We start from the raw sequence: 25,460 nt of genomic DNA, 5'->3' as shown, positions 1-25,460 counted from the left end.
TTTTTTGCCTTTTCCAGCTTCTAGTGGCCGGCACATTCCTTGTCTTGTGGCCCTCTTCCTCCATCCTCAGAGCCAGCAACATGGGCCATGTTTTTTCCACATTGAATTACTCTAACCTTACTTCCATCATTACATCTCCTTCTCTGACTCTGACTCTTCTGCCTCCCTCTTCCACTTCTAAGGACCTTTATGATTCTATTTGGCAAACCTAGATAATCCAGAGTAATCTCTCTATTTTAAGGTCTGCTGATTAGCAATCTTCATTCCATCTGCTACCTTAATTCCTCCTTGGCATATATGGTAACATAACACAGGTTTGAGGGATTAGGACACGGACATCTTTGGGAAGACATTATTCTTTCTTTTTTTCTTTTTTCTTTCTTTTTTTTTTTTTAACAGAGTATCAGAGTCTTGCTCTGTTGCCCAGGCTGGAGTGCAGTGGCGTGATCTCAGCGCACTGCAACCTCTGCCTCCCAGGTTTAAGCAATTTTCATGCCTCAGCCTCCGGAGTAGCTGGGATTACAGGCATGGGCCACCACACCCAGCTAATTTTCGTATTTTTAGTAGAGATGGGGTTTTGCCACGTTGGCCAGGCTGGTCTCAAACCCCTGACCTCGGGTGATCTGCCCTCCTCGGCCTCCCAACATGCTGGGATTGTAGACTCCAGCCCCAGCTGGGAAGTCATTATTCTGTTTACCATAGCAGCCCAGTATATTTTCTGTTCTTTTAATCTTTTTCAATCTAATAGGTGAAAATGCAGCTTCATAGTTTTATTTTGTATTTATCTTGTTTGAGTAAAATTGACTAGGTTCAAGCTATTTGTATTTACATTCCTCCATTCTCTATATCTTCTGCCTATTTTTTGTTTGGATGTTTGGTCTTTTTCTTGTCAGTTGTAGGTACTTTTTATGTAATAGCTATAGTGATGTTTAATATGAGTAACATATTTTTCCCATATATTTTTTTTGACCTTTTGAAGGATTTTGCTATGGAGAATTATTTTCTGTTTATTTGATAGCATTTAAGACTGTGTGTGTTGAGGGGCTCTGAAACCACCCCACATGTGGGGATTCAGTAAGAGGACTCACAGGACTCAGCATGTGATTGTACTCACAACTGTGGTGTATTACAGCACAAGGGTATAAAAGAAAACCAGCAAAGAGAAAAGGCACATGGGTGAAACCTGGGGGGAAAACTAGGCACAGACTTCTAGAGTTCTTGTGTAGCAGAAACAAACAAGATGCACTTAATTCCTCAAGCAGTGAGTAGTACACATAGGAGATATGGCCAACCTGAGAGGCTCGTTAGAGACTTTGTGTCCACAGTGTTTATTGAGGCTGGCCATGTAAGCACCCACTGCCTCGCACAAAGCAAAATTCCAGGCTTCCAGAAGAAAAGCAGGAGTCTAATATAAACCACATTGTTTATACAAACAGTTTAGGCACGGTGAACCAATCTTATCAGTGAAGGAATGGTGAGAACTCTGCTGAAATCCAGATTACCAAGTGTCTGGCAAGGACCAACCATGTAAGCAGGCCTTTCTAAGGAGGGCAGCCTCAGGCCTGCCATGTTAATTCTGCATGCTTTTCTTTTATAGCTTCTGGGCTTTATATCCCAGTTAGGAAGATCTTTCCTACTCAGACTTATAAGGAATTATCTTGGCCAGGTGTGGTGAGTCACGCCTTGCAGTCTCAGCACTTTGGGAGGCTGAGGTGAGTGGATCACTTGAGACCAAGAGTTCAAGACCAGCCAGGCCAACAAAACTCTGTCTCTACTAAAAATACAAAAACTATCTGGGTGTGGTGGTGTATACCTATAATTTCAGCTTCTCGAGAGGCTGAGGCATGAGAATTGCTTGAACCTGGGAGGCAAAGGTTGCGGTGAGCCGAGATTGCTCCACTGCACTGCAGCCAGGGTGACAGGGTGAGTGAGACTCCATCTCCCCCAAAAAAAACCCAAAAAACAAAAAACTCTCATATTCTTGTAGTAATTTCGTTTCTTCCTTAAGAATTAAGTATTTCATGTATTTGGAATTTATTTGGGGTTAAAGTAGGATGTGAATCTCTTTCTTCCCCTCTTGTTGCAATATCATTTGTTGACTAGTTTGCTGATTTGAAATACTGTCTTTATCTCACACTGAATTGCTCTGAGTTTTTGATTTTATTTCTAAGAGGTTCTCTTTTTTTTTTTTTTAATTGCATTTTAGGTTTTGGGGTACATGTGATGAACATGCAAGATTGTTGCATAGGTACACACCTGGCAGTGTGCTTTGCTGCCTTTCGTCCCCTCACCTGTATCTGTCATTTCTCCCCATGCTATCTCTTCCCACCTCCCCACCCCCCCGCCCCTCCCCCATTTCCCCCCAACGGACCCCAGTGTGTAGTGCTCCCCTCCCTGTGTCCATGTGTTCTCATTGTTCAACACCCACCTATGAGCGAGAATATACGGTGTTTGATTTTCTGCTCTTGTGTCAGTTTGCTGAGAATGATGGTTTCCAGGTTCATCCATGTCCCTATAAAGGACGTGAACTCATCGTTTCAAAAGAGGTTCTCTTCTTGCATTAATTATTCTACTTGTGCACCAGGAGTGCTCTTTTGACTATTGAAAGCTTTATAAAATGTTGCACTGTCTAGTAGAGCGAGCCTCCCCTTGTTCCTTTTCTTTTTCATTTTTTTCCCTCTCTATTGTTGCTTAAGCAATTACAGAATGCTACATTATGGCTGTGCTGAGGGATCTAGAGCTAATACCCACTCCCTGTTCCCAAGGAGTGCTGTTTTCCTGGGTAATGCAAACAAACAGATGCATATGATAGAGTGGTGCGCAGTATGTCACAGGAGTACAAAGCAGGGCTTCCTAGAGGAGTCAGATTTTGAAAGATTAATACAAGCATTTGCCAGGCAGAAATTGACATGCCAAACTGAAGGAACAGTGTGGTCATGCAAAGAGGATGCGCAGATGCAGGCTGAACCCACATGCAGTTTGGTGTCTGGGAGCATGGTGTGCATGTGGGGGTACCAACAGGAGATAGTGCTGAGGGCAGAGGAGGCTGGGCCAAAGGTTGCAGAGCCTGACATTCCCCACTCAAAACTTCTGGGTTTTATCTAAAAGTGAAAGGAGCCATTTAATGGTTTTAAGCAGGAGTGTGGCATGATTAAATTTCCATTTCAAAAAGATTGCGGGGCTGCAGTGTGTGCAGAACAGGTGGAGGGAACGGGCGCAGAGCAGAGAGGAAGACCGTTTCTGGGGATCTTTTAGTCACCTTAGTCCTTGATGATGAGGGCTTGAAATGGGGCAATGGAGAGGGACTCCAGAGGATGTTTTTGAGAAAGTTTCAGATGGTAGGATCAGTAGGATTTGGTGGTTGACTGAATGTAGTTATGAGGGAGGAGGGGATGATAGAGAGGGAAGAATCCACCCGGGATAACCAGACCGATGGTGGGGCCAGTGGTTGAGATGGGGAATATAGGAAGGGAGTGAGGAAGAGGTGGCAAGTTCCATTTTGGATCCTTTGAATTGAGAGTGTCTGTGAGACAACCAGGCAGAGATACCTAGAAGACCGATGACCACATAGACCCAAAGCTCTGGCCTGGGGAGAGCTTTATTTGGTAAGCCTGGATCACATTGACATCACATCATACTCATTTTCATAGATGTGGCCAAAATTTCCAGGAGAAAGAACTACAGTGAGAAGAGGGACAATGTATGAACCCTGAGAAATCTCAGCCTTAAATGATTATGATAGTGGACAAGTTGTCAAGAGTATTCTTTTTTCCAAAATAGTTTCAAATGACATTTTAAATGTACTTTTGTGGTCCTTTCCTGAATAAATATGTACATTTATATATGAAGATAATCATGACACAGGAATATCCAGCCATTTCACCTGGAGATACTGATTTAGTTAGTAGTAGAAATTGGATTAGGAGAATTGTTTATGCAAACAGAAGTATAAATGGTAATTTATGTGCTAGCTCCTTTTGACCTGTTTAATTTTTTGTCAGGTTTTTGGAATAACTGCGTCAAAACTGATATAAATGAACCTACTGTGTCAAGTCATGTGGAATACACAGAAGGCATTATCTAGCATTGGACTATTTGAATTATAAACTTTACCAAATATCAGTATGTCCTGTGGTTCTTTAAAATTTTAGGCTGTTCCCTTCAATTTTAATGAAAGCATTTTTTTCTTATATGAACAGGTCTTGTTTCTAAGTTTAATCTAAAAGATGAAAATGAGGCAATTTTACATTACTGTAACCTTAAATGGTAGATGGAAGCTTTTTAAAAAGGGAGTATCTTTAATTTCAGAAATCAAATTCAAAAAAAAAAAAAAAAAAAAAAAGCTAGCTTGAGTTCCTGTTCAAACATTGCAAAAAGTTTAATCCAGAAAGAAGCAGTTGGGCTGCATGCAGTGGCTCATTCCTGCAATCCTAGCACTTTGAGAAGCCAACGCAGGTGGATTGCCTGAGCTCAGGAGTTCAAGACCAGCCTGGGCAACATGGTGAAACCCTGTCTTTACTAAAATACAAAAAAAATTAGCTGGGTGTGGTGGTGCGTGCCTGTAGTCCCAGCTACTCGGGAGGCTGAGGCACGAGAATTGCTTGAACCTGGGAGGCAGAGGTTGCAGTCAGCCAAGACGACACCACTGCACTCCAGCCTGGGCCATAGAGCCAGTACTGTCTACAAAAACAAAAACAAAAAACAAAAAAGAAGCAGTAAGTGGTTCCCTGAAGTTTTAAGTTTAGATATTTAGAGACATAGGTCCTTAAGCATCATCAATTGACTGTGCCATTGCATGCTATTAACATCATTTGAAAACACTTTTAAATGTTCATAGTTTATCAATTTATTCCCTTGTTTATGAGCTATGGAGAGCCTATAACAGTGACCGACAGTTGTCCCTCCTTAGAGGAAATTCAAGTATTGCTCAACATTTATAGATTCTGCTAAATAAACAAAAAATCCAATCTAGATGTTTTAAGGAAATCAGTGTATGTTTATATAGGTGCTATTTAAAAAATAATGGCTAATTAAGTGAAAGCTAAAATCTGTTGTCATTTCAGAGTCTTTCCCGCTACAAGATACAATGATAAATGTAGCTAAATTAAAATGACAAATTATATTCTCTGTGTCAGAGCTGTTTTTATCCCTGGTGTGAAATCAGAGAGTTTCATTTCAAGTTTGTCCTTTAACATTTTTCAAATGTTACATGGTGCTATTTTTAATCCAGAAACAATGTACATGATTGCTTTAAAAAAAAAAGTCTCCATGTACAATATCTCTTGACTAGTAGGGATCTAGTGAATTGTGCGTTGATGAAATGCCCAAATACTAATACAGAGCAAAATTAAGGAAGATGTGACTCGCTCAATTGAGGAAGGTGAGGGTGGGCACTTGAGAGTATTTTCTATCAGTTTCCTGATTTTGATATTGCGCTAAAAGTTATACAAGATGTTAACACCTGGAGAGGCTGGCTGAAGATTTACTTCTTGTGAATCTATAAGTATTTCAAAATAATTTAAAGAAAAAAAAACTAACAGCTTGACCACACAGAACTCTTAGGCTACGTTCCTGAGAGTTCTGGTACATCCCGCATGGCCCTTCTAGGACCAAGGAAGTAGAAAGTCACCCCCTAGAGATTCTGGTTTAGTAGGGGTGAGGCAGGGCACAGGCATGGACTGGCATCTGGAAAAAGCAGCCCACCTGACCCTCGATTTGGAGGTAGAGCCCTAGATAAGGACCATGCCCTAGAAGAAAGCCATGTAGGACTTACTGAAGCATCAACTGAAAGGTGATGCTCAGCACAATATCCTCTTTGTCCTAAGACTTTGCTCAATTGGAACTGAATTGTTCTTGAATTTTCCATAGGCAATGAAATGAAATCGGTACTTGGGTGTGTTCATTAAGTAAGCTTTACCATTACCCATTTAGCAAACAAGACACTCTGCTTGATGGTTATAACGGAAAATACTCGAGAGCCAGTTCTCTCCATGTGATTTAGAGTTCCCAAATTAAGGGTCAAAACTGACCCAAAGTTATATTTAAGAATAATAGTTTTAAGTGTCAACACATTAATAAAGTACTAAAAGACTCAAAGCCTTAAAGAATGTATTGTCTGGAAGAGAAAGTAAATGACAGCTAAAAGCCCCAAGACATGTAACCTATTCATTTTAGGTTTTAACAATTTTGAAATTGGAGCTTTAATTAGGCTTGTAACAAGTTACCACTTGTAGCGAATTTTGCACTTTTTGATAATGAGGTACAGATGAATGGGTTTTGTTATTGCTTTATTGCTTTATTTTTGTTTTTGTAATAATCCAACTTTATGTTACTCTGAGAGCTTGTATTCTCTAACTCTTTAAGAAAAAAAGGAAAATATATCTGAAAAATAAGTCTTCATACTTTCAAGTTTAGAAAATGGTGGCATTGGCTCTTTCAGACTGCTCGCCTCAGTTGAGCCAAGTAGCTTATGGAAAACAGTGGGGTTTTTTGTTTTTTTATTTTGAGACAGAGTTTCACTCTTGTTGCCCAGGCTGGAGTGCTGTGGCACAATCACGGCTCACTGCAACCTCCACCTCCCAGGTTCAAGCAATTCTCTTGCCTGAGCCTCCCGAGTAGCTGGGATTACAGGCATGCACCACCACACCTGGCTAATTTTGTATTTTTAGTAGAGATGGGGTTTCTCCATGTTGGTCAGGCTGGTCTCGAACTCCCGACCTCAGGAGAATCGCCAACTTTGGCCTTCCAAAGTGCTGGGATTACAGGCGTGAGCCACCACGCCCAGCTGGAAAAGTTTTTATTTACTTATTATTATTTTTTCAACTATTTTTCTTCTTTTTTTTTTTCTATTATACTTTAAGTTCTGGGGTACATGTGCAGATCTTGCAGGATTGTTACATAGGTATACACATGCCATGGTGGTTTGCTGCATCCATCCGCCTGTCATCTACATTAGGTGTTTCTCCTAATGTTATCCCTCCCCAATTCCACCACTCTCTGCTATCTCTTCCCTAGCCCTCCCACCCCACAACAGGACCCGGTGTGTGATGTTCCCCTCCCTATGTCCATGTGTTCTCATTGTTCAACATCCACTTATGAGTGAGAGCATGTGGTGTTTGGTTTTCTGTTCTTGTGTCAGACATAGTTTTTAAAGAAAAATGCCACATAAACACTACCTAGTAATGCTTTTTGAAAAATGTTTTTCTGTGTTTGTAAGCTAATTTATTTGAATGGTGAAAATAATGGTGTAAGCACCCAGTCTTTTCTACCCTAAGCTCCAATGCAATATTACATGTGTTGCTATGTACTTCATGATGAGAAATATTTGGCTGTTATGTGATTAATTATTCTTCCTGAAATATTTGGGGTCCAAGCCTGGCTTTTAGCATCAAGAGTAAATTGGGAGCTGTTTTTGTCCCCACTTCTCATAGGCATGTTTCGGGTTAAAGGATACCAGTTAGTTGACTCATTCTGGATATTAGTCAGAACGTGAAGTACCATTGTAGAAGTGATCTCATGAGAGAGGCCACCTGATGTGTAGTTACCATGGGGACATTGTCTCAGTCTCATACTAATGGCAAAAAAAAAAAAAAAAAAAAAAAAAAAAAAAGTGTTGCTTCTGTTCGGGTTCTCTTATCAAACATATTAAGGAAGTTATAGAAATAATTTTGGTTTAGGCCATATAGCTTTGGTCTTCTGATAACAATTTTGTAAACTTATACTTAGAAATTTTCATGTAAGATACAGGAATCCTGGAAGCAAAAAAAAGAAGGTGCTTTAACATTAGTGATTGAAAAAATAGTAATTTAGGTTGAAAATGCTGCTTGAAAGTTAATACTGATAGCATTACTACACATGATGATTTTTCTGGAAAGAAAGCTTTATCTAGGCCTTCAATTTAGGCATTTTTCTCTTTGGTTTTTAAAAGCTGCCTTATTCACTTTAGCTTCATGAGAAAGGTGCAAATAACTAAAAACAAACAAATGAACACAAACCATGTTGAGAAAGCAAGTTCTAGGTTTTCTTCTAAAGTGACAGTTGAGCCTTAGGTCTCAAACCATCTACAGCCGTGTTAGCAGCACAGCATTCAACAATCCTGAATGTTTACCTGTGCCAAGTACCGACCAGTGTGGTATCAGATGTTCACAGTAATGATAAATTGCCAAGAGAATGCTTAGGCATGTCCCATATATTCTGTTTCTGGATAAAGAAGTGCAGCAAACATTTTAGTGCTATTTTCACCCAAAGTCTCTCTGCGTTTAAGTTAAACTTCAGTTAACAGAAATCACTTCTTTTCCCCAGTGGTACTGAATAATTAAGCATTGCTGTAGATTCAGTATCAGGTTAAAGCCTCAGTGGATTGCTTAGCCAGGTCAGCATCATTACTAATGCGTGCTTATCATGCCAGCTGTCCAGAATAAACAGCACTTGGGCCTAGCACTGCCAGAGTTGAGACCTGCAGAGTGTGCTGTGTGCCTGGCAAGGTTTGAGTAGACAACCTGGAAAGCAGTTTTTACCTTAAACCTCTTGCCGTTCACATGCAGAAAACTGCTGCTGCTAAATGATGCTTTTCCAGAAATACCGTGTTGCAGGGGAGGGAACAGTGATGTTCAAAGTGATTAGACTGATGACAGAAGAAAATGGATGGGGAGGGAACTACAGAGAGGAAAAGTGCCCAGACACAGCGGCTCTGGAGAAGGTGGTTGTGCAGGGGCTGTGTGGGCATTCATGTCTTCATTTGGTCAGCGAGCCTGTGTTCTGCCTCCCTCGGACTAGACACCATTCTAGTTACTGCGGATAAAGGATGTAAACAAAGCAAGTGTCTACTTTCATGGAGCTCGTGTTCTAGGGGAGGGTATAGTATATGTCTACAGTGAATTAGTACATATCTAATCTGTCAAATAGTCATAAGCGATAGGGAAAATCAAATGGGAATAGGGAGTGCTGTTGTGGGGGAACATGTTTTTCTGTATGGTGTCTCGTGGCTGCTTGTCTTACTTCTCTCACTTCTCTGATCCAAGACCTTAATCAATAAGACCTAAGAAAAAATAAAATTAAGCAATTATTATTAAATGGTGCAGCTGTCTCAAAAGGGAACAATGACGTGCTTATTTTTTTAAAAAAAGACATGATACTAAGAAAACTCTGAATTAACTGTTCTTTGTGAATTCTGAATCAGTGCCCTGGTTTCTGTGAAATTTTTCTTAGGTCTTACTGATTAAGGTTACTAGGTCAGAGACGTGAGAGAAATGTAAGACGAGAAGCCATGAGGTAAAAGAGTTCCAGGCAGATGGAATTGAGTAATAGAAAGAAAACTCAATTTTCTATGGCTATACATATCTCTCTTGTTTTTTTAATGATATACCACCAAAAAAATCAAATTATCAGACCAAAAAAGTACCGATCAGTTTTAAACAGTATTAGCAATTGATCAGGTAGAAGCCACTAAAAAGAAAGAAGGAAAGGAAGAAAAAAAGGCATTTGTAGCTGCAGATGGCAGACAGCTGCATAAGCCATTGGAAGAACTTCAACCTTTACTCCTAGCAAAGTGGAAAGCTACAGGAGGATTTGAGGCAAGGAAAGGACTTGATCTGACCTGTGTTACAACACTGTCACTCTGACTTAAGAGATATAAAGATGAAAGCAGGGGAGCAGCTAGGTTTTTGTAATCAACCGAGTGAGAGATGGTGGAGGCTTGGACTAGGGTGGTAGCCATGTGGTGACAAGGATGAATCCAAGGTTTTCAGCTCAATCAGCTGGAAGGATGTGCTGTCATGTACTGTAATGGGAAGACTATGGGAAGAGCAGGACTGGGTAGGGGAAGCCAAAGGTGTTTGGCTTTGGATGTGTTAACTTCAGAGTTCTCCAGATGCCTCTTAGGCAGTCTGGTGCCTAAGGGGTGGTAGAGTAGACACTTGGATAGCCAAGTCTGGAATTCAGAGGGGATGCTGGAGAATGATAGATACTTAGTAGTCACTAGGGTATGGATGGTATTTGAAGCTATCAAATGTATCAGCAGCACCTTGAGGGTGAGTATAAATAGAGGGGAGATGAAACGTTTGAGTCCTGCCATTTCACAGAAACCAGGGCATTGATTCCGAATTCACAGGGAACAGTTAATTCAGAGTTTTCTTAATATCCTGTGTTTTTTTAAAATAAATATGTCATTGTTCCCTTTTGAGACAGTTGTACCATTTAATAATCATTCCTGTATTTTATTTTTCTTCCTTTCCTTCTTTCTTTTTAGTGGCCTGTACGTGATCATTTGCTAATACTAATACAGTTTAAAATTGATAGGCACTTTTTGGTCTGGTAGTCAGATTTTTGGTGGAACATCTTTAAAAGAACAATTGAGAGAGATATTCAGAGGCATAGAAAATTTAGGTTTCTTACTATTACTCAAGATAGAAGTTAGCACAAGTCTGATCTGAGTTTTCCACCATTTTTGTTATAAGTCTTGGTTTGGTTTGTAACTTCATGGTCAGCAAATCTGGTGAAATTTATTTTGTGAGAAATCAAAGGATGTACTATAATAGTAGACTATTCCTTCACACTGAACCTTAAATTATTTATTTATTTGCCTTTTCTAGCCATTATTTGCATTTTTAAATGAAGAAAAGTTTAATGTGGATGGATGGACAGTTTACAATCCAGTGGAAGAATACCGGAGGCAGGTAAGTTGTTAGATGCTATTGTCTGGTACATGATGAACCTGAAACATGCATTATGACAATATATCATCAGCCATCTTCTGAGAATCAGTGACATCCTTACTAAATATCTTTTCAATGGTAGTGGTATTATCCACATTTTGTACAATATATCTCATTCTGTCTATCACTGTATAACTTAAAAGCTCATTCCATTGCCATATTCAAGCTACATTGAAGCTGGATAACTAAATTCTATTTCCTTCCTATATGAAGAACATCAATTTTGTGTTGTTTATGAAATGAATTAAATACTTAGGATTTAGAAAAGTCAAACATTTTAGATGTTATACTTTAGGACTTGATGTTGCTATGTATATGCATGTTTGGGAGCTTAACTATTACTGGCAGTTAGATTTAAATTATATTCATTTCAGTTTGCAGATTCAAATGAATTAGAACTGTTTTCTGTAACGATGCCTTTTTCAAGGAAAAAGTACATTATAATCGCCTTTGCTGCTCTCTTATATGAATGTCACGTAATGCATGTTTATTTGCTATAATAAAGGCAAAAGGCTTGGTTTCATGTTGCTGTTCAGGGACAAATGCCTCTTGCAGTATTTTTGTGAAGGGAATTCTGTGCATAATATGTAACAAGAGCCACAGTTTGACCTCTGGTATAACCGAATCTGTAGACAGCTAGGAGTTGTGCAATGGGATTATTCACAATTCTTGTTCTACAAAGCTCTTAAGGTAATTGAAAAATTTTGTTGAATGAGCTTTGAGAATCAGATCAAGCCCATTTGCTTTATATGAAAAGGTAGTGAATATAAAGTAAAATCATAGAACCCTATACTTGAGAAGAACTATCTAGTCACCACCTTCACCATGAAAAACCTGGATTCATTTCCTTTTTTAGTCTTAATCAGTGGTTTGCATATTCATGAACAGATTTGATGCTCTGGAATTTGGGTGCAGGAGATTAGCTCTAGAACACATGTGAGGTAGTATACCTGTTGTTGCCATAAGTCACGTTTAGACTGGTGAGTTTTCTAAAGCTGTGCACTCCTCCCACTTTAACGGCCTCCATTCTGGACTAGCTACTGAGGCAGAAGAAGGACCATGAAAACATTTTGCATGTTTTGGAGACCTCTGTAAATGATGTATTAAAATATTTTTACCGTATTTTTGAAGTGTTATTGATAACATTAAGACTTTTTTTAGTTCAAAGCTTCTAGCTCGAAACAAAACAGTTCCTGTTTTTAAGATTGCATGCATATATGAACTGTTGAAGGTATTTTGTTTTAGACTGCCATTATATTCAATCTTTTTTTCTTATAACTTTCTGATGGGACTTATAACTGTCTAATTGGACTCAGCATCAGACTCAACATCTGTTTGGTCCGTGGTCTCTAGGGCCAGACCTAAAGAAAAGGTACAATGTCTGTCCCCAAAGCAAACACCCACATAGCTCACTTTCATGTGTGTATCTGTGCATTCGTGAGAATGGGGAGAGAATATTCCACCACCTCTGGATCTTTTCCATACTGAATACAATTTTGTGGGGAGATGATAGGATGGGAGGTGTCTTCTGTGTCTCCCTGTCACATTAGTAATATGCTTAAAATGCAAATGACTATATTTCTCACACAACCTATAGGGCGATCATCAGTTCTGAACAACTTGATTGAAAAAATCTCATCGGAGGTGGCGAAATGAGCCTCCCCAGAGGGGTTTTCCTTTACTTCCCCTCTGTGATTTTCTTCATGAGCTCAGCCTCTTTCCAGTTTGGAGCAGACTGAAGCATTTGCTCTATTTTGAGCAGGGAGAGGAAGTTGCCTTATCTCTTTTCTACCCTCAGTTAGACCCAGATTTAAGATAAAGCAGGGTACTTTTTTAGGGGGTGGGAGGGGTGCATGGGTGGGGGATGAACTTGGGTTTATCTGTGTGGTACAGGTAGTAAAGAATATGTGAACACAAAATAAAGGAAGATCTTGAATTCAAGAGAATCTGTATTTACAAAAAATATAGTTTAGAACTATAAAAACCACCAGTGTTTCGTCTTGTGTTCTTACGTTGTCTGGATTATTGATTTGGCACCCTTATTATAAATAGGTAGACTGTCATCACCCTGTGGTCAAAGAGGCATGTGCACATATTGCTAGAAGCAAGAAAAGAGGCCCAAGGCCAAATTCAGAGATGAAGTCAAGCAGTACTGACTTGAACTTTCTTTTTTCCTCACAGGGCTTGCCCAATCACCATTGGAGAATAACTTTTATTAATAAGTGCTATGAGCTCTGTGACACTTACCCTGCTCTTTTGGTGGTTCCTTATCGTGCCACAGATGATGACCTCCGGAGAGTTGCAACTTTCAGGTCCCGAAATCGAATTCCAGTGAGTACTGCAGTTAACGTTTCTCTCAAAGAGCACTTGTTAGTCCCTAAGAATGGTGGTCGTGTAACTTAGAGAAATGATCCTTTGGGAATTCTATCCCAAAAAATACCTACCAAGTGCTTTCTGAGTGCAAAGCATCATACCAAGTTGGAGAAGAAGTATACTGTCACCTGCCTTCTAGGAGCTTGCAACTAAGGATCAAGAATGAATACAAGTAAAGAGCCCTCTACCAGAGAAGGGCTGCAAGTAATGCTGTCATATAGGAACCAAGTGCTGTGTGGAAGGAAGCAAGGAAGGACAGGCTCCTTGTGCTTTTGTCTTTATGGCACAATACATGATATAATATAGGCTCTTGATAAATGTCAGATAAATCATGCTGGAAAGAACGCACTGTCTTCTTACACAGTGTGTCAGCACAGACTTTGACATATACTCACCACAAGCTCATCCCCATCATCTTTACAGGCTTCCCCAATATTACTGTCTAACTGGGGTCAAGTACAGATTATTCTAGACACTATCCATACAGTATCATTGCACCTAGTTCACAAAGCTCTTGTTTGGTCCTTAAATATTAAAGGGCATATCCTGCTATCTAACACTGACAAACATTGACTAAAAATCTATATATTTTCTCATGCTAATTTTCAGGGTCTGTCATAAGTACATTGGGTTTTCCCCCCAATATTGGTAAATGTTTAAAAACAAAGGTTGAAGAAATTAAGAGTTAATGTCACCTTGCCTTTTTCAAGTCTAGATGATTTTTTTCCTTAAAAGGATATTTGCATGAAACTTGCATTCTGTCAACCTAATATGAATTGTAATTTTTTCAATTCGCTTGTTAATACACTTCCAGCCATAAAACTGCGGAAGTGATTCTGTGTTCTCAGTGTACCACCTCAAGAGACATGCTGTTGATTCGTCCCATTATTAATGATGTTAATTGTGATTATTCTGCTAAGGTAGCATCTGTCATGTTTTCCCACTATATCATTATTATTTTACCTGTTAAATTAATAAATGCCTAATGGAATGATTTTTTTTTTAATTCACTTGCTTCTCTAGTTAGTAGTGTCCATTCATATCTTCACGATATAAATTGTATTTGAAAGCATGTTCTTTAGCTCATGTTGTTAGGACATAGTGCTAATGAAGCTAGGGTTACAAATTCAGTCCTCTGTGTTCTGTTTGGACCTGCTCTTTTGTACCATAGCCACCGCTACCCTGGCTGGCTGTCTTGCTAATACATGCCTTGCCCACAAGGACAACTGGACTAGGGTAGCATGACTCAGTTTTGTTCATGTATTCATTCAGTTCATATTTATTGAGCATCTACTGTGTCACTTGTGTATGTGGCTGAATTCCATGGGATTTGGAACAGGAGAGAAAATTAAACAACTGTTCCCTTTCCACCATGCTTGGTTGCCATCTTCATCTAGTAGTCTCCATTATTCTGAATGAATGAGTAGCCACTGTAGCACAGATGGATAATTATTATCCTTCTTACTTTATCATGGCCACCAATTTATATTTATTTTTCCTAAAATAGTTTTGTTGGAAAGACTAAGCTCCCTATCACTTCTACATATTTACAGATCTACTATTAGGTACTATTAAGCATGGTAATATGTTATTTTCATGATGTTTTCTAACCACCTGACTGTTGACTAAGTCTCAGAGCTTTGCTTACACCCAGAAAACATACATGCCTTTAATGTGAAATCATTAATATCTGATAGTCAGTTATTTTTATAAAAGCTCATGTAAAAATGCAAAAGGAAGTGATGGGAGAGAGATCTTATTTTGCATGTAAATAAGATACAAATTATAATAAAATATCACCGGGTAGCAAAATAATCCATGTGCATTAAATGTTCTCATTAATGGATATGTATTCTCTTGTTCTCAAACAGATTTGTCTTAATTTTATGAGTTTTTCGTGTACAAGTAATGCATATTCATTTTAAGCATTATAAAAAATATCAATAAACAAAAAGGAGTCTGCCACCTAGTGAGAACCAGTGTTAACAATTTTGGTATATATCCTTCCAGACTTCCTTCTAAGCATATGTATATATTTGGAAAAAATGAAATTATTCTATAATTTGTGTCTCAGTCTACTTTTTCTACCTAGCAATATCTTGTAAACAACTTTCCATGTTGCTAAATATGATCTGCTCATATGCCAATGTGTAGATGTACCACAATTTATTGATTAAAAACTGATTAAGTTTTCCATTGTGAGACAGTCAGCTTCTGTTTAATCTTTGGCTACTATATGTGATGCTGTGATAAACATCTTTTGGTGGTTAGGTATTTGTGTACCTCCTTAATTATCTATGGCTTCTAGATATTTTAATAATAATGTAATACAGTGCCATATACTGTAAAAGCACTCATGTTAGTTGACACTGTGAAATGAACATTATTTGTACCTATTTAGCTCTACAATAAGTATCCTTTTTAAAAAGTAGTAAGAATCCTGCCTGCTGCAAAGAAATTAAGAGGCGAAACAACTCAGAAGAGTAGCATTTCCTAACATGGCACCACAAAGAGAAGAGGGGTAGGAGGAGAAGGGCTGTTGCCTGTGGCCCTACTGAAATTTGCAACTTCATGAGGGTCTTTCTCAAATAATAAATCTTTTAAATGTGTAAGAAATTGCTCCTTTAAAGTGATCTCATGTCTCTTGTCTCTCTTGATACCAGGGTCATAGGAGGAAGGCAAGGCAGATCTCATATGTGCTGTGCATTGTAGACTGCGAGGTGGAGGTTTAGGTCCCACTAGTACCTTCTCCAAGGCTCCCAGTTCTGAGCCTTTGGACTCTTAGGCAGGGCCTACAATGGTGCTTTTAGTTGGTCTCTAGCATGGTGCAAAGACTCAAATATTTGTTCTGAGAATGAATATTATTGTTGTATAATTTTTTCTTAATAACGTGTTGTCATTATTATAAACACTAATTTTTATAAACATCAGTGTTTGCCATTTGCCATTGTGCTGCAGGTAACATCAGAGACACCAGGGAATTTGGTGTTATGTTGAGTGAGCCCACATGGTTGTGCTTCTTTAGTTCTTAGTGTCTGCATTTTGTAGTTTTTGTTAACTGATTTTCCTGGCTGCTGGGCCTGCCTCTATAAGCTAACACGAGCCAGTGTTTATTGCAGACTTTTTGGGCATTCTTCCTCAGGCCACCCAGCAACCCTATGAGATTATATTATTCTCTCCATTTTATGGAAGAGGTAAAGGGAAGCCAGAGAAGCTGTGAGTGAAATGCCTGAGGTTAGAGCCGTGGCAGAGATGGCACTAGACCCCAAAGTCCATATTGTCACCCACTGTGCTGCAGTTCTCCACCTCCCCATTTTTAACAGCTTTACTGACATCTACTTCACATACCAAACAATTCCCCATCTGAAGTGTACACTTCTGTCATTTTTGGTATATTACATTTTAGCTACCTTTTACACATAGTACTTTTTAGATGCTATGAGCTTGGAAACCAGGGAGCAAATGTACTAGACTTGTGTATAAAATTAGAGAAGACAAGTTCTGAATCAGGGCTTAATGAGGTCTCCTAGGCATCGGATGTCCACACTGCACTATGGTGACGAGCAGATCTTCGCTCTTTGGGCTGTCCTGAGATCCGTTTTGTACCCCCTCGGGTTTTCTTCCCTCCTGTGCTAGATTCTAGAATTGAGACTGTCGGAAAAATGATCTATAGACATGAGTTGCTATTATGCGAAACATATTGTACCACAGACGATTTGCCCTACCTCTCACTGTTTGCCAAAGCTGCTTCTATATATAACAAATCCAGTGCAAGGTACATAATTAAAATGGGATCACGTTTTCAGTTTCCTTTAAGTGATACAACTATTTTTAGGTAAGTGTTTAACTTCTATTAGATGTGCTGATTAATAAAAAAAAAACTGGTAATTGTACTTGTTTCTGAATTGTCATATTATTAAATGCATGTCTCTGGGCACACTCACATAGTGAGATTACAGGTGAACAAGTATTCTATTTTAGCACAGATTCACTTCTTGATAATTGTTAGTGCTTTACTGTTTTGCAGTTTTGTTTTCTTGGAGATTTGTTTTCTTGACAGCTTCAACTTTCTGACCTAACCATAGGTGCTGTCATGGATTCATCCAGAAAACAAGACGGTCATTGTGCGTTGCAGTCAGCCTCTTGTCGGTATGAGTGGGAAACGAAATAAAGATGATGAGAAATATCTTGATGTTATCAGGGAGACTAACAAACAGATTTCCAAACTCACCATCTATGATGCAAGACCCAGCGTAAATGCAGTGGCCAACAAGGTGAGTGGACTTAATGATATGATCGGCACATAGCTGACGTACAGATTGCAGTGTTTTCTGCGAATGTTTTTGTCATGGTATAGAAGCATATGGGTTTAAATTAATAGTTAAGAAAACCAGTTCTTTTAAATAGGAAATAATTGTAATCACAAAACTAAAACAAAATTGAATACACTAAAATCAAATGCAAGTAAACTCTAGGTAAATAGGCACGTCTAGACTGTAATGAAGTTGGGTTTTGGCCAGAGCCTTAGGCAGGCAAAAGTTAGATTCTCTTTAAAGCTCTTTCAGCTGTGGATGATCACTCATCGTGTATACTATTGAGGCATCTGGGAGGAGTTATGGGAAGCTGTAACTATGAAAATATTAAATTTGTATGCTCACCCAAACACTCCCTTCTCCATACCCATATATACTCACATATATGTATTCTCATTTACATAAGAGAATTCAAGAAATTAGTAGATCCATGTATGTAAGTTTTCCAAGCACAAATATATACATAAAGTTGACCGTTTTTAAAGAAGTCTGTCTCGATTGACTTTTTGCCCTAAGCAGAATATGCTGGATGCACTTTGATTAGGGTCATGATGAACGTCAGCGACTGCATAGTGTTGCCTCAGAAGCTGCTGCAAGGCGTAGGGCCTTTTGCTCCTACACTGAATAGCCCCAGATTGACGTGCATTTTGTGTTCTGTTTTTCCTTTTTGTTGTTTTTCTTCTCCTCCCGTCATTGCTGTCACTTTCAAATGCCCTCCCCAAGTTGCTCACTCGCATTCCAACTTTCAGATTTTTTGTTTCTCATCAGCTGTAGGCTAAAATTTCATCATCTTTAATACATTGCTTATCCTGAGGTCGTTTGTATAGCATCTTCAGTTGTTCAGAACATAAGACAAGAACCAGAAAGCAAAACAAGTTCTTGAGCAGCTCAGATAGGTGCAGCAGCTTCCTAATAGAGTCTGTGATGTCTGTCTGGACTAGGATGTGTCATACTGCATGTGTGCGGAGCTCAACTCTTCGTTATTTGCACACACATCTTCTATCCGGCACGTTTAATCCTGGGCCACCTCCTCATCCCCATGCATGCTTTTGAACCAGCTGTTTGTTACTACTGTTGCTTTTTTGTCTAGAAATGATTTTGAAATACATGTAAAGCAATCAGTAAGTTAAATTGACAAGTAAATTAGGAATTGTAAGTGAAACACTTAGGAAATCAAATATAAATCTAAATATCTTCTTGGATTGTCTTTAATTTTATATATCTCTGTTCTTATTATCTTTCATATATAATTCATAGTGAATATATATATATATAAAGCAATATTTTCATGTACATATTTAGCCTGAAATAGATATGATATAGCACTACAATAAAGTATTTACAAAGAATATTTTAGAATATTAAAATGTATGAAATGGATACACTAATTATATTAACTCTAAAGCTCATTATAGCAATAGAATTCTTGAAGGCCTTTTTAACGCTCAGGAAACAAGCCTCTATTTCTAGTCCCCTTAGGAGTCAAAGGAAGGAAAATATCAAGGAAAAAGCCTAAGCTTTACAGATCTCTGTCATTCTTTTAGAAAGCTCACTCGTATCCCCCTCCCTCTGCTGTGTCTCTCTGCTAGTCGTCTATATCCATAGCAACAGGCCTGTAGACCTTTACATCATGGTCCTAGGTAATCTATGTTGTTCTTTTTTGTTGAAGAAAGGAAAACCAAAAAAGAACACTTCAAAAGTAACCAGAGACGCAGAATTCAAACTTTTGGGAACTCAGTGTGTGCTTGACTAATTGATTATTGCTCTTTCTGACCTTCTGTTCTGCTTAGACCTAATTGTTCCTCCCTTATGGATATTTAGAAATTTACACCCCCAGATGCAACAAGCAACGGCACATCATTTTAAATTAAACAAAATCCAGGGACCGGTAAGACCTAGCAGTGAGCCGCTTCTATTTTTGTGACAGTACATTGTGATGAATTAATGTGGAACTGTGCTAATGTCTGTTTTTACCAGAAACATTAGCAATGAGTAATAAAGTACATTTTTCCTTTTTTTTCCGCTTATTATTTTCAGTTTTATGAAGGGAACGCCAGTATCAAGAATCTCTTTGAAAATCGCTATAACTATTGAAAAACACATGTGTAGAGAAGCAGGTCATCTGTCTGTGGGAGGGAGACGTGTCACTGCATTATAGGCTTGCAGATTGAGCAAAAGAGGCTGGCCGTTTCCTCCTGGACCCTGTGCTGTGCCTGCATTTTACAAAAGTGACTGCTACTTGGAGGGAGCATCTCTTGAGTTCTTCCCCAAGGCATAGATAACCAGTAAGAGGGGAAAGTGGCCCACTGAAATAATAAATTGCTTATTTATTAGCTAATAACTTTTTTAAACAACACTGTGAATGTTTACTGTCTACTTACTAGTGATGCTATTTAGAGCAAGCTCTAAAGAAATATTTCTGCCTAAGCATATTTTCTTTCCTGGGGTCTTTGGAGACCAAGATCTCTGGCTTTTAACAAAGGTCTCTAGGTTTGAAAACTAAATGGATGGTAGTCTTACTTCTGCAGGAAGCCTTTTTCTGTGACTAACCTCAGGAAAAAAAAAAAAAAAAAAAAAAAACCTGTTTCTTTGGCCCTTCTATACATGGCTGTAAGCTTATATTCCTTCCATTATTAATAATAAAGAGAAAAGAGGCATATTGTAGCTATGGCACATTTGTCTGGTGACTTCTCCTTTCCGCTTCAGCCCCAGGCAGATGTTTCCTTGTTCTGTTCTACAGGCACTCTGGAGTTGGTATAATATTGCTTTCTTTGCAAGTCTCAGAACTGTTGGACTTTTTCTTAAAGGGCCAAAGGCCACGTGTCCTATGCCATTTCAAAACATTGAAGCAGAATGCAGCCAGATTCCTAAATGAAACCATAGCATCTATTTTTGTCAGTGTAGAAAATGGGCACTCTTCACCATGGTGTGAAGATGAACCAAAGCCTGCCCTGGCAAGTTCATTCTTGTAGGTGCTACAATAGGTGGTAGCCATCTTGTCTCCTTTTGAGATTGTTTATTCTTTCAGAGCTCACTATGTGCAGTCTCTGTCATTGGTGTTTGCGGAGCAGAGAAATAGTTGTGGTTTAGTAGAAAAAACTCAAGCTTTGAAGCCAGACTTCGACTTAAATTCCACTTATTACCTATGTGACTTAGGGAATAGTTAACTAGCATCTCTGAGTTCCTGTTTTCTCATTTGCAAAATGAGGAGAGTAATACCTATCTTGCAACATTGACGAAGAGAAAAAATCATGTAAAGCAAGAATCACAATGCCTGGGATGTCATAGGGGATCATTAAATAGTGGCTGGCATTAGCTATTATAATAGAGTGTGGTTCCTTTAATAGCGTGAGACCTCAGTAGTATTATCCCCTTTTTTCCAGGAAAGGATGTTGGGGCTCAGAAATGTTAAATGCCTTGCCCCAGATCACAGGGCAAGGAGAAGCTGAAGCTGAGCTATCATCCTGGGTCTGACTCCAAGGCCTGTTGTTTTCCTCTAATGCATCACGTCCTACGTGAGTGCTGTAAAAAGCCGGAGGTGCCTGCTGCCACCTCAGTCTGGCAGCCTCCCCCCTCCCTGAAGAGTACCATCAGAGCTACAAAACTAATGGAGAACAAGGACCTTTCACAGCCTGCTTTTGCCTTTCCAGAACCGGAAGAAGAGCGATTAATTATAGAGCATTTTGAGGATGATTTTTTTTCTTAGGAATACAGATTCCCCAGGAAATTGCCAGCCTTCTGTCTTTTTTTCAGCTCAAAGTATAACTAATATTTTTGAGACTTAGTGTTGGCTAGGAAGTCAAGTCACATCAATTATTCATTTAAATTGGCAGGTTTAGGGTTATTTGGAGGACAGATAACATTAGAAATATTTGTGTAAGTTTCTAATGAAATAGAAGACTCAAATGATTGTGTTTCGTGTTGTTTCCTAGGCAACAGGAGGAGGATATGAAAGTGATGATGCATATCATAACGCCGAACTTTTCTTCTTAGACATTCATAATATTCATGTTATGCGGGAATCTTTAAAAAAAGTGAAGGACATTGTTTATCCTAATGTAGAAGAATCTCATTGGTTGTCCAGTTTGGAGTCTACTCATTGGTTAGAACACATCAAGGCAAGTATATTTTGTAAAAATATTTGCGTATATAAAAAAGAATATAATTGTTTAGTGGAGTGGAGATATTTTTTAAGTCCTTAAAAAATGGACATTGAAGGATAAACTTAGTAGCAGAGGACTACATTTGACAGTTTTATGTTGCTTTATAATTTGCTTACCTAAATTAAAGATTTCACATCATCACTCCAGAATATTTTTAGAGTTTGCAAAGACATCCATTTCCATCTTTCAGTATTAAATTGTTCAGTCTTTCATGCAGGTTTATTTAGGAATAGCCAATTTATTATCTAACCATTACTGGGTATGACCTCTTTGGACCTAGATAGAGGTTGTTGTTGTTTTTTTGAAATTAATCTGAAATGGCTTATTTTAAAAATTGATTTTTTGTTTTATTATTTTCAATCCTTTATCCTGATAAAGGCATCAATAATTCTCCACTTTTTAAAAAGTACTTGAAGTGATCTGAGGGAACTAACACTTTTAGAAACCAATTAGTTCTGTAAACAAAAAACCAGCTTTAATTTATAGGTGAGTTATTAAGATATATTCTTCAGTCAAATTTTATTTCCCAACTTGATGGAAATCTTATTTTTATTTTGCCTAACTTTCATTTTTTTATGAATTTGTCATCCTCACCAATGAATTGCAGAAAAAAAAACTGATTGTGGCAACTAAATATAATGTGATACCTGGATGGGATCCTTAAACAGAAAAAGGACGTTAGGTAAAAATGAAGGAAATCCAAATAAAGTATGAACTTTATTAATAATAAGTTAATAATGTATAAATATTGGTTCATTAGTTGTGACAAATGTACCATACAACATGACATGCCATAGTTGTGATCAGCGTAAGATGTCAATAAGAAGAAAAACTGGGTTGGGTATGTGGGAACTTTCTATAGTACTTTTACAATTTTTCTGTAAATGTAGAACTATTGTAAAATAAAAAGTTTTATTTTGTTTTTTATGTTAGACCTTGTGAATGGGAAAATGGTATATTTAAGGAGGTTCATATATGATTGAAGAGATGATAGGTATATGTAAAAAGAGACATAATGTATGGCAAACTCAGTAGAAGGAACATTCCCTTTGTGATTTGGTGGGATTTGAATCTGGTCTTTGAAGAAAGTGGAAGGATGGGGGAATCCATTCTAGAGATAGAGGACAACCTAGAAAAGGCCCAGAAACAGGTGTAAGTGGGGATGGAATTAGGAAGACTAAGGATTTCCGTAGTTGCAGGTTAATCTACAAACCTGCAGAACCCAGATGAACAGGGGCTTGACTGTCAGGTTAGGCTGTTGGGAGCCCCCAGAGGTTTTGGAATAGCAGGGTATTTTAGGAGAATGTTCTGTCAGCTGCTTATAGAATAGATAGGAGAGGAAAGGAAGAAAAAACAGAACTATTTTAAGAGTGCAAAGATGGGGGTAGTAATGGCCTAGTTTGGATGCTGCCAGTGTGGGAGTGAGGGGACTATGAGAGCGATAGACATGTTTCCAAGGGAGGGCCTGTGGTACTTGATGGTTAGCTAGGTGCCAGGTCTAAAGAAATGTAGGATGACACCAAGAAGGTGAGCCTGGCTAGCTGAGAACAGCATGCCACCATTTGCGGATGAAGGGTAATCCTGATTGGGACCTTGGGCAAGAGAAACACCATGCATTTGGAATAGTGGTGGGCCATCCACCTGGTTGTGTCTAACAGGCAGGTTCTCTGCAAAGTAGAACCCAAAATAGAGACTTAGGACTGAGATATTGGTTTGGCAGTCAGCTGTTGGGCAACAAGCACAAACAAAGCCCTTTAATGTGGATTCTGAGAGAAGGTTGTGTGGGGAAAAGATCAGAGGACTTTGAGTGGAGCTTTGGACCTGTTTGTATTCAGGGCAGGAGGTGAGAAGTGGAGCTCAGTGAACCAGGTGTAAGAGAGAAATCCATCAAAGGAGAATATTGGAAGGTAAAGAAAGGATCTTAAGAAAGTATCAGTGATACTTGAAGGACGTTTCTTAGCAAGGTCCTTGATGACCTTGGGGGTGTCTAGTGATGTGGGCGTGAGTGAGAAAATAGAGGTAGTGAATATAGACTTTTTTTTTTCAAAGGAGAGGGAGTTAAGGACAGGGAAGTGTTGAGGATCATATGACTATGAGAAGGGCTTTTCAAGTCATGGGAAGCTTCAGCCTGTTTTGTAGACAAAGAGAAAATACTTCAGGAATTTTTTAAGGGACATAATCACACAGGTCTGAAAAGATGAATATACTAGAATGCTTATGATAGTGGAAAAACAGAGCCAGCATGGTGGCTCATGCCTGTAGTCCCAGGGCTTTGGGAGGTCAAAGCAGGAGGATCACTTGAGCCCAGGACTTTGAGACCAGCATGGGCAACATAGCGAAAGCTGCCTCTTACAAAACTAAAAAACAAACAGACAAAAAGTAGTCAGTTGTGGTGGTGCACAACTGTAGTCCCAGCTACTCAGGAGGCAGAAGCAGGAGGATTGTTTGAGCCCAGGAATTTTCAGGCTGCAGTGACCAATTAATATGATTGTAATACTGTATTCCAGCTGGATGACAGAACAAGACCCCATCTCTTAAAAAAAGTGGAAAAGCATTGGAAACAACCTAAATGTACAAAAAAAAGTTATATGTATACAGAGTTTAGAAAGGTATCTACCAATATGTGAATAATTATTTCTGATTCATAGGCCTATGTTTTCTCCATTTTTTTCAGGGAATATATATAACTTTCACAAATAAGAAAAAAAAATATTTTTTTAAAGAGAGAGCACAGGTACAGGAGTTTTTGGCAAGGTGGCTCAGTTGCTACTCTGAGCTAGATAGAAGAAAGAGAGACTGGGTGAAAGCAGGTCTTATTGAATGGCTCAGATGTCTGAGGAAGTTAGGAGGCAAGGCCATCTGCAAAAGATGAAGTTCCCACTTAAGGAATGTGGAAAATGTTTTAAGAGATCTCTCTAAGGTTTTATAGTTTTGTCTATAGCAAAGGGGATATGAAAGAAATGAAAGAAACTGTCACTGTCCTCTACGGAAACCAAAGGAGGTACCAGGAGACTGGGGAATCCAGGTGGATACTTGTAACGATATCTGACTCACGGCTTCTCAGGCATCAGTCACATCATAGCAATTCAGACAATGGAGCAGAGTTGTGGATAGCCTTGAGTTGGACCTTGAATACTGGATGGAATAATTTGGCTTCATTCCCTCTGTAAGCCCTAGAGGAAAATCCATTTCCTGCCTCTTTTGGCTTCTTGTGACCACATAATTCCATCCTCTGCTTCTGTGGTCACATTGCCTTCCCCTCTTCTGCCTGTGTGAAATCTCCCTCTGCCTCTCTCATATAAGGGTTTGTGTGATATAATTTAGGTCCCACTGGATAATCTGGAATAATCTGTCATCTCAAAATCACTAACTTGATCACATCCGCAAAGTCCCTATTACCATGTGAGATAGTATTCACAGGTTCCGGGGATTAGGACCTGGACATCTTTGGTGATCATTATTCAGCCTCCTACACTATCTTATAGCCCTGGGTCTGCTGACAGAGAGGTGGCATGGCCATCACTAACCTGTAATCTGGTGAAATGGTGTCACCACTCAATGCATGAAACCAGGGCAAGCCTTTTGTAGTGAGAAAATCACCCTCCTTAGCATGCCTCTCAAACCCTCATTCTAGTTCACTGACAGCCCCGGCAGGGTAGAAGGCAGACTCTGTGATATCTGGAGGTTGTAGTTCCTCTTTGTCCTTTTCAATACAATACACTTCCCCTATAGTCCTTCTTCTTTTAAAGCGTCATTTTATTTTGGGCATCTTGGATGGCAGCTAGCCCTGACTGAGCCTATGCTCAATGTCAGCACTTTATGGGAAGTGTCCTTTAGTCCAAGACAAGCTACTGGGGATATCGCTCATTTCTTCACAGTAGAGAGAAAGAAACCATGGT

The 25,460-nt window shown here is 38.9% G+C and overlaps 1 protein-coding gene across 6 annotated transcripts in view; it reads left to right on the top strand.

Moving 5' to 3' along the window:
* The window catches only part of MTM1 (myotubularin 1), a 113,769-nt gene that overhangs the window by 69,739 nt on the left and 18,570 nt on the right, over positions 1-25,460 (top strand). For all 6 annotated transcript variants that reach the window (XM_003943422.3, XM_074391864.1, XM_074391863.1 and 3 more), the window contains 4 exons: positions 10,590-10,673; positions 12,894-13,043; positions 17,171-17,359; positions 21,331-21,516. In XM_003943422.3, the coding sequence (XP_003943471.1) occupies positions 10,590-10,673; positions 12,894-13,043; positions 17,171-17,359; positions 21,331-21,516 (609 nt within the window). The remainder of the gene's footprint in view (positions 1-10,589; positions 10,674-12,893; positions 13,044-17,170; positions 17,360-21,330; positions 21,517-25,460) is intronic.

The sequence above is a fragment of the Saimiri boliviensis genome, chromosome X, assembly GCF_048565385.1.
Source record: "Saimiri boliviensis isolate mSaiBol1 chromosome X, mSaiBol1.pri, whole genome shotgun sequence".
In the NCBI taxonomy this organism is placed as follows: domain Eukaryota; kingdom Metazoa; phylum Chordata; class Mammalia; order Primates; family Cebidae; genus Saimiri; species Saimiri boliviensis.
The sequence above is the reverse complement of the archived record's forward strand: the minus strand, read 5'-3'. Positions and strand labels throughout refer to the sequence as shown.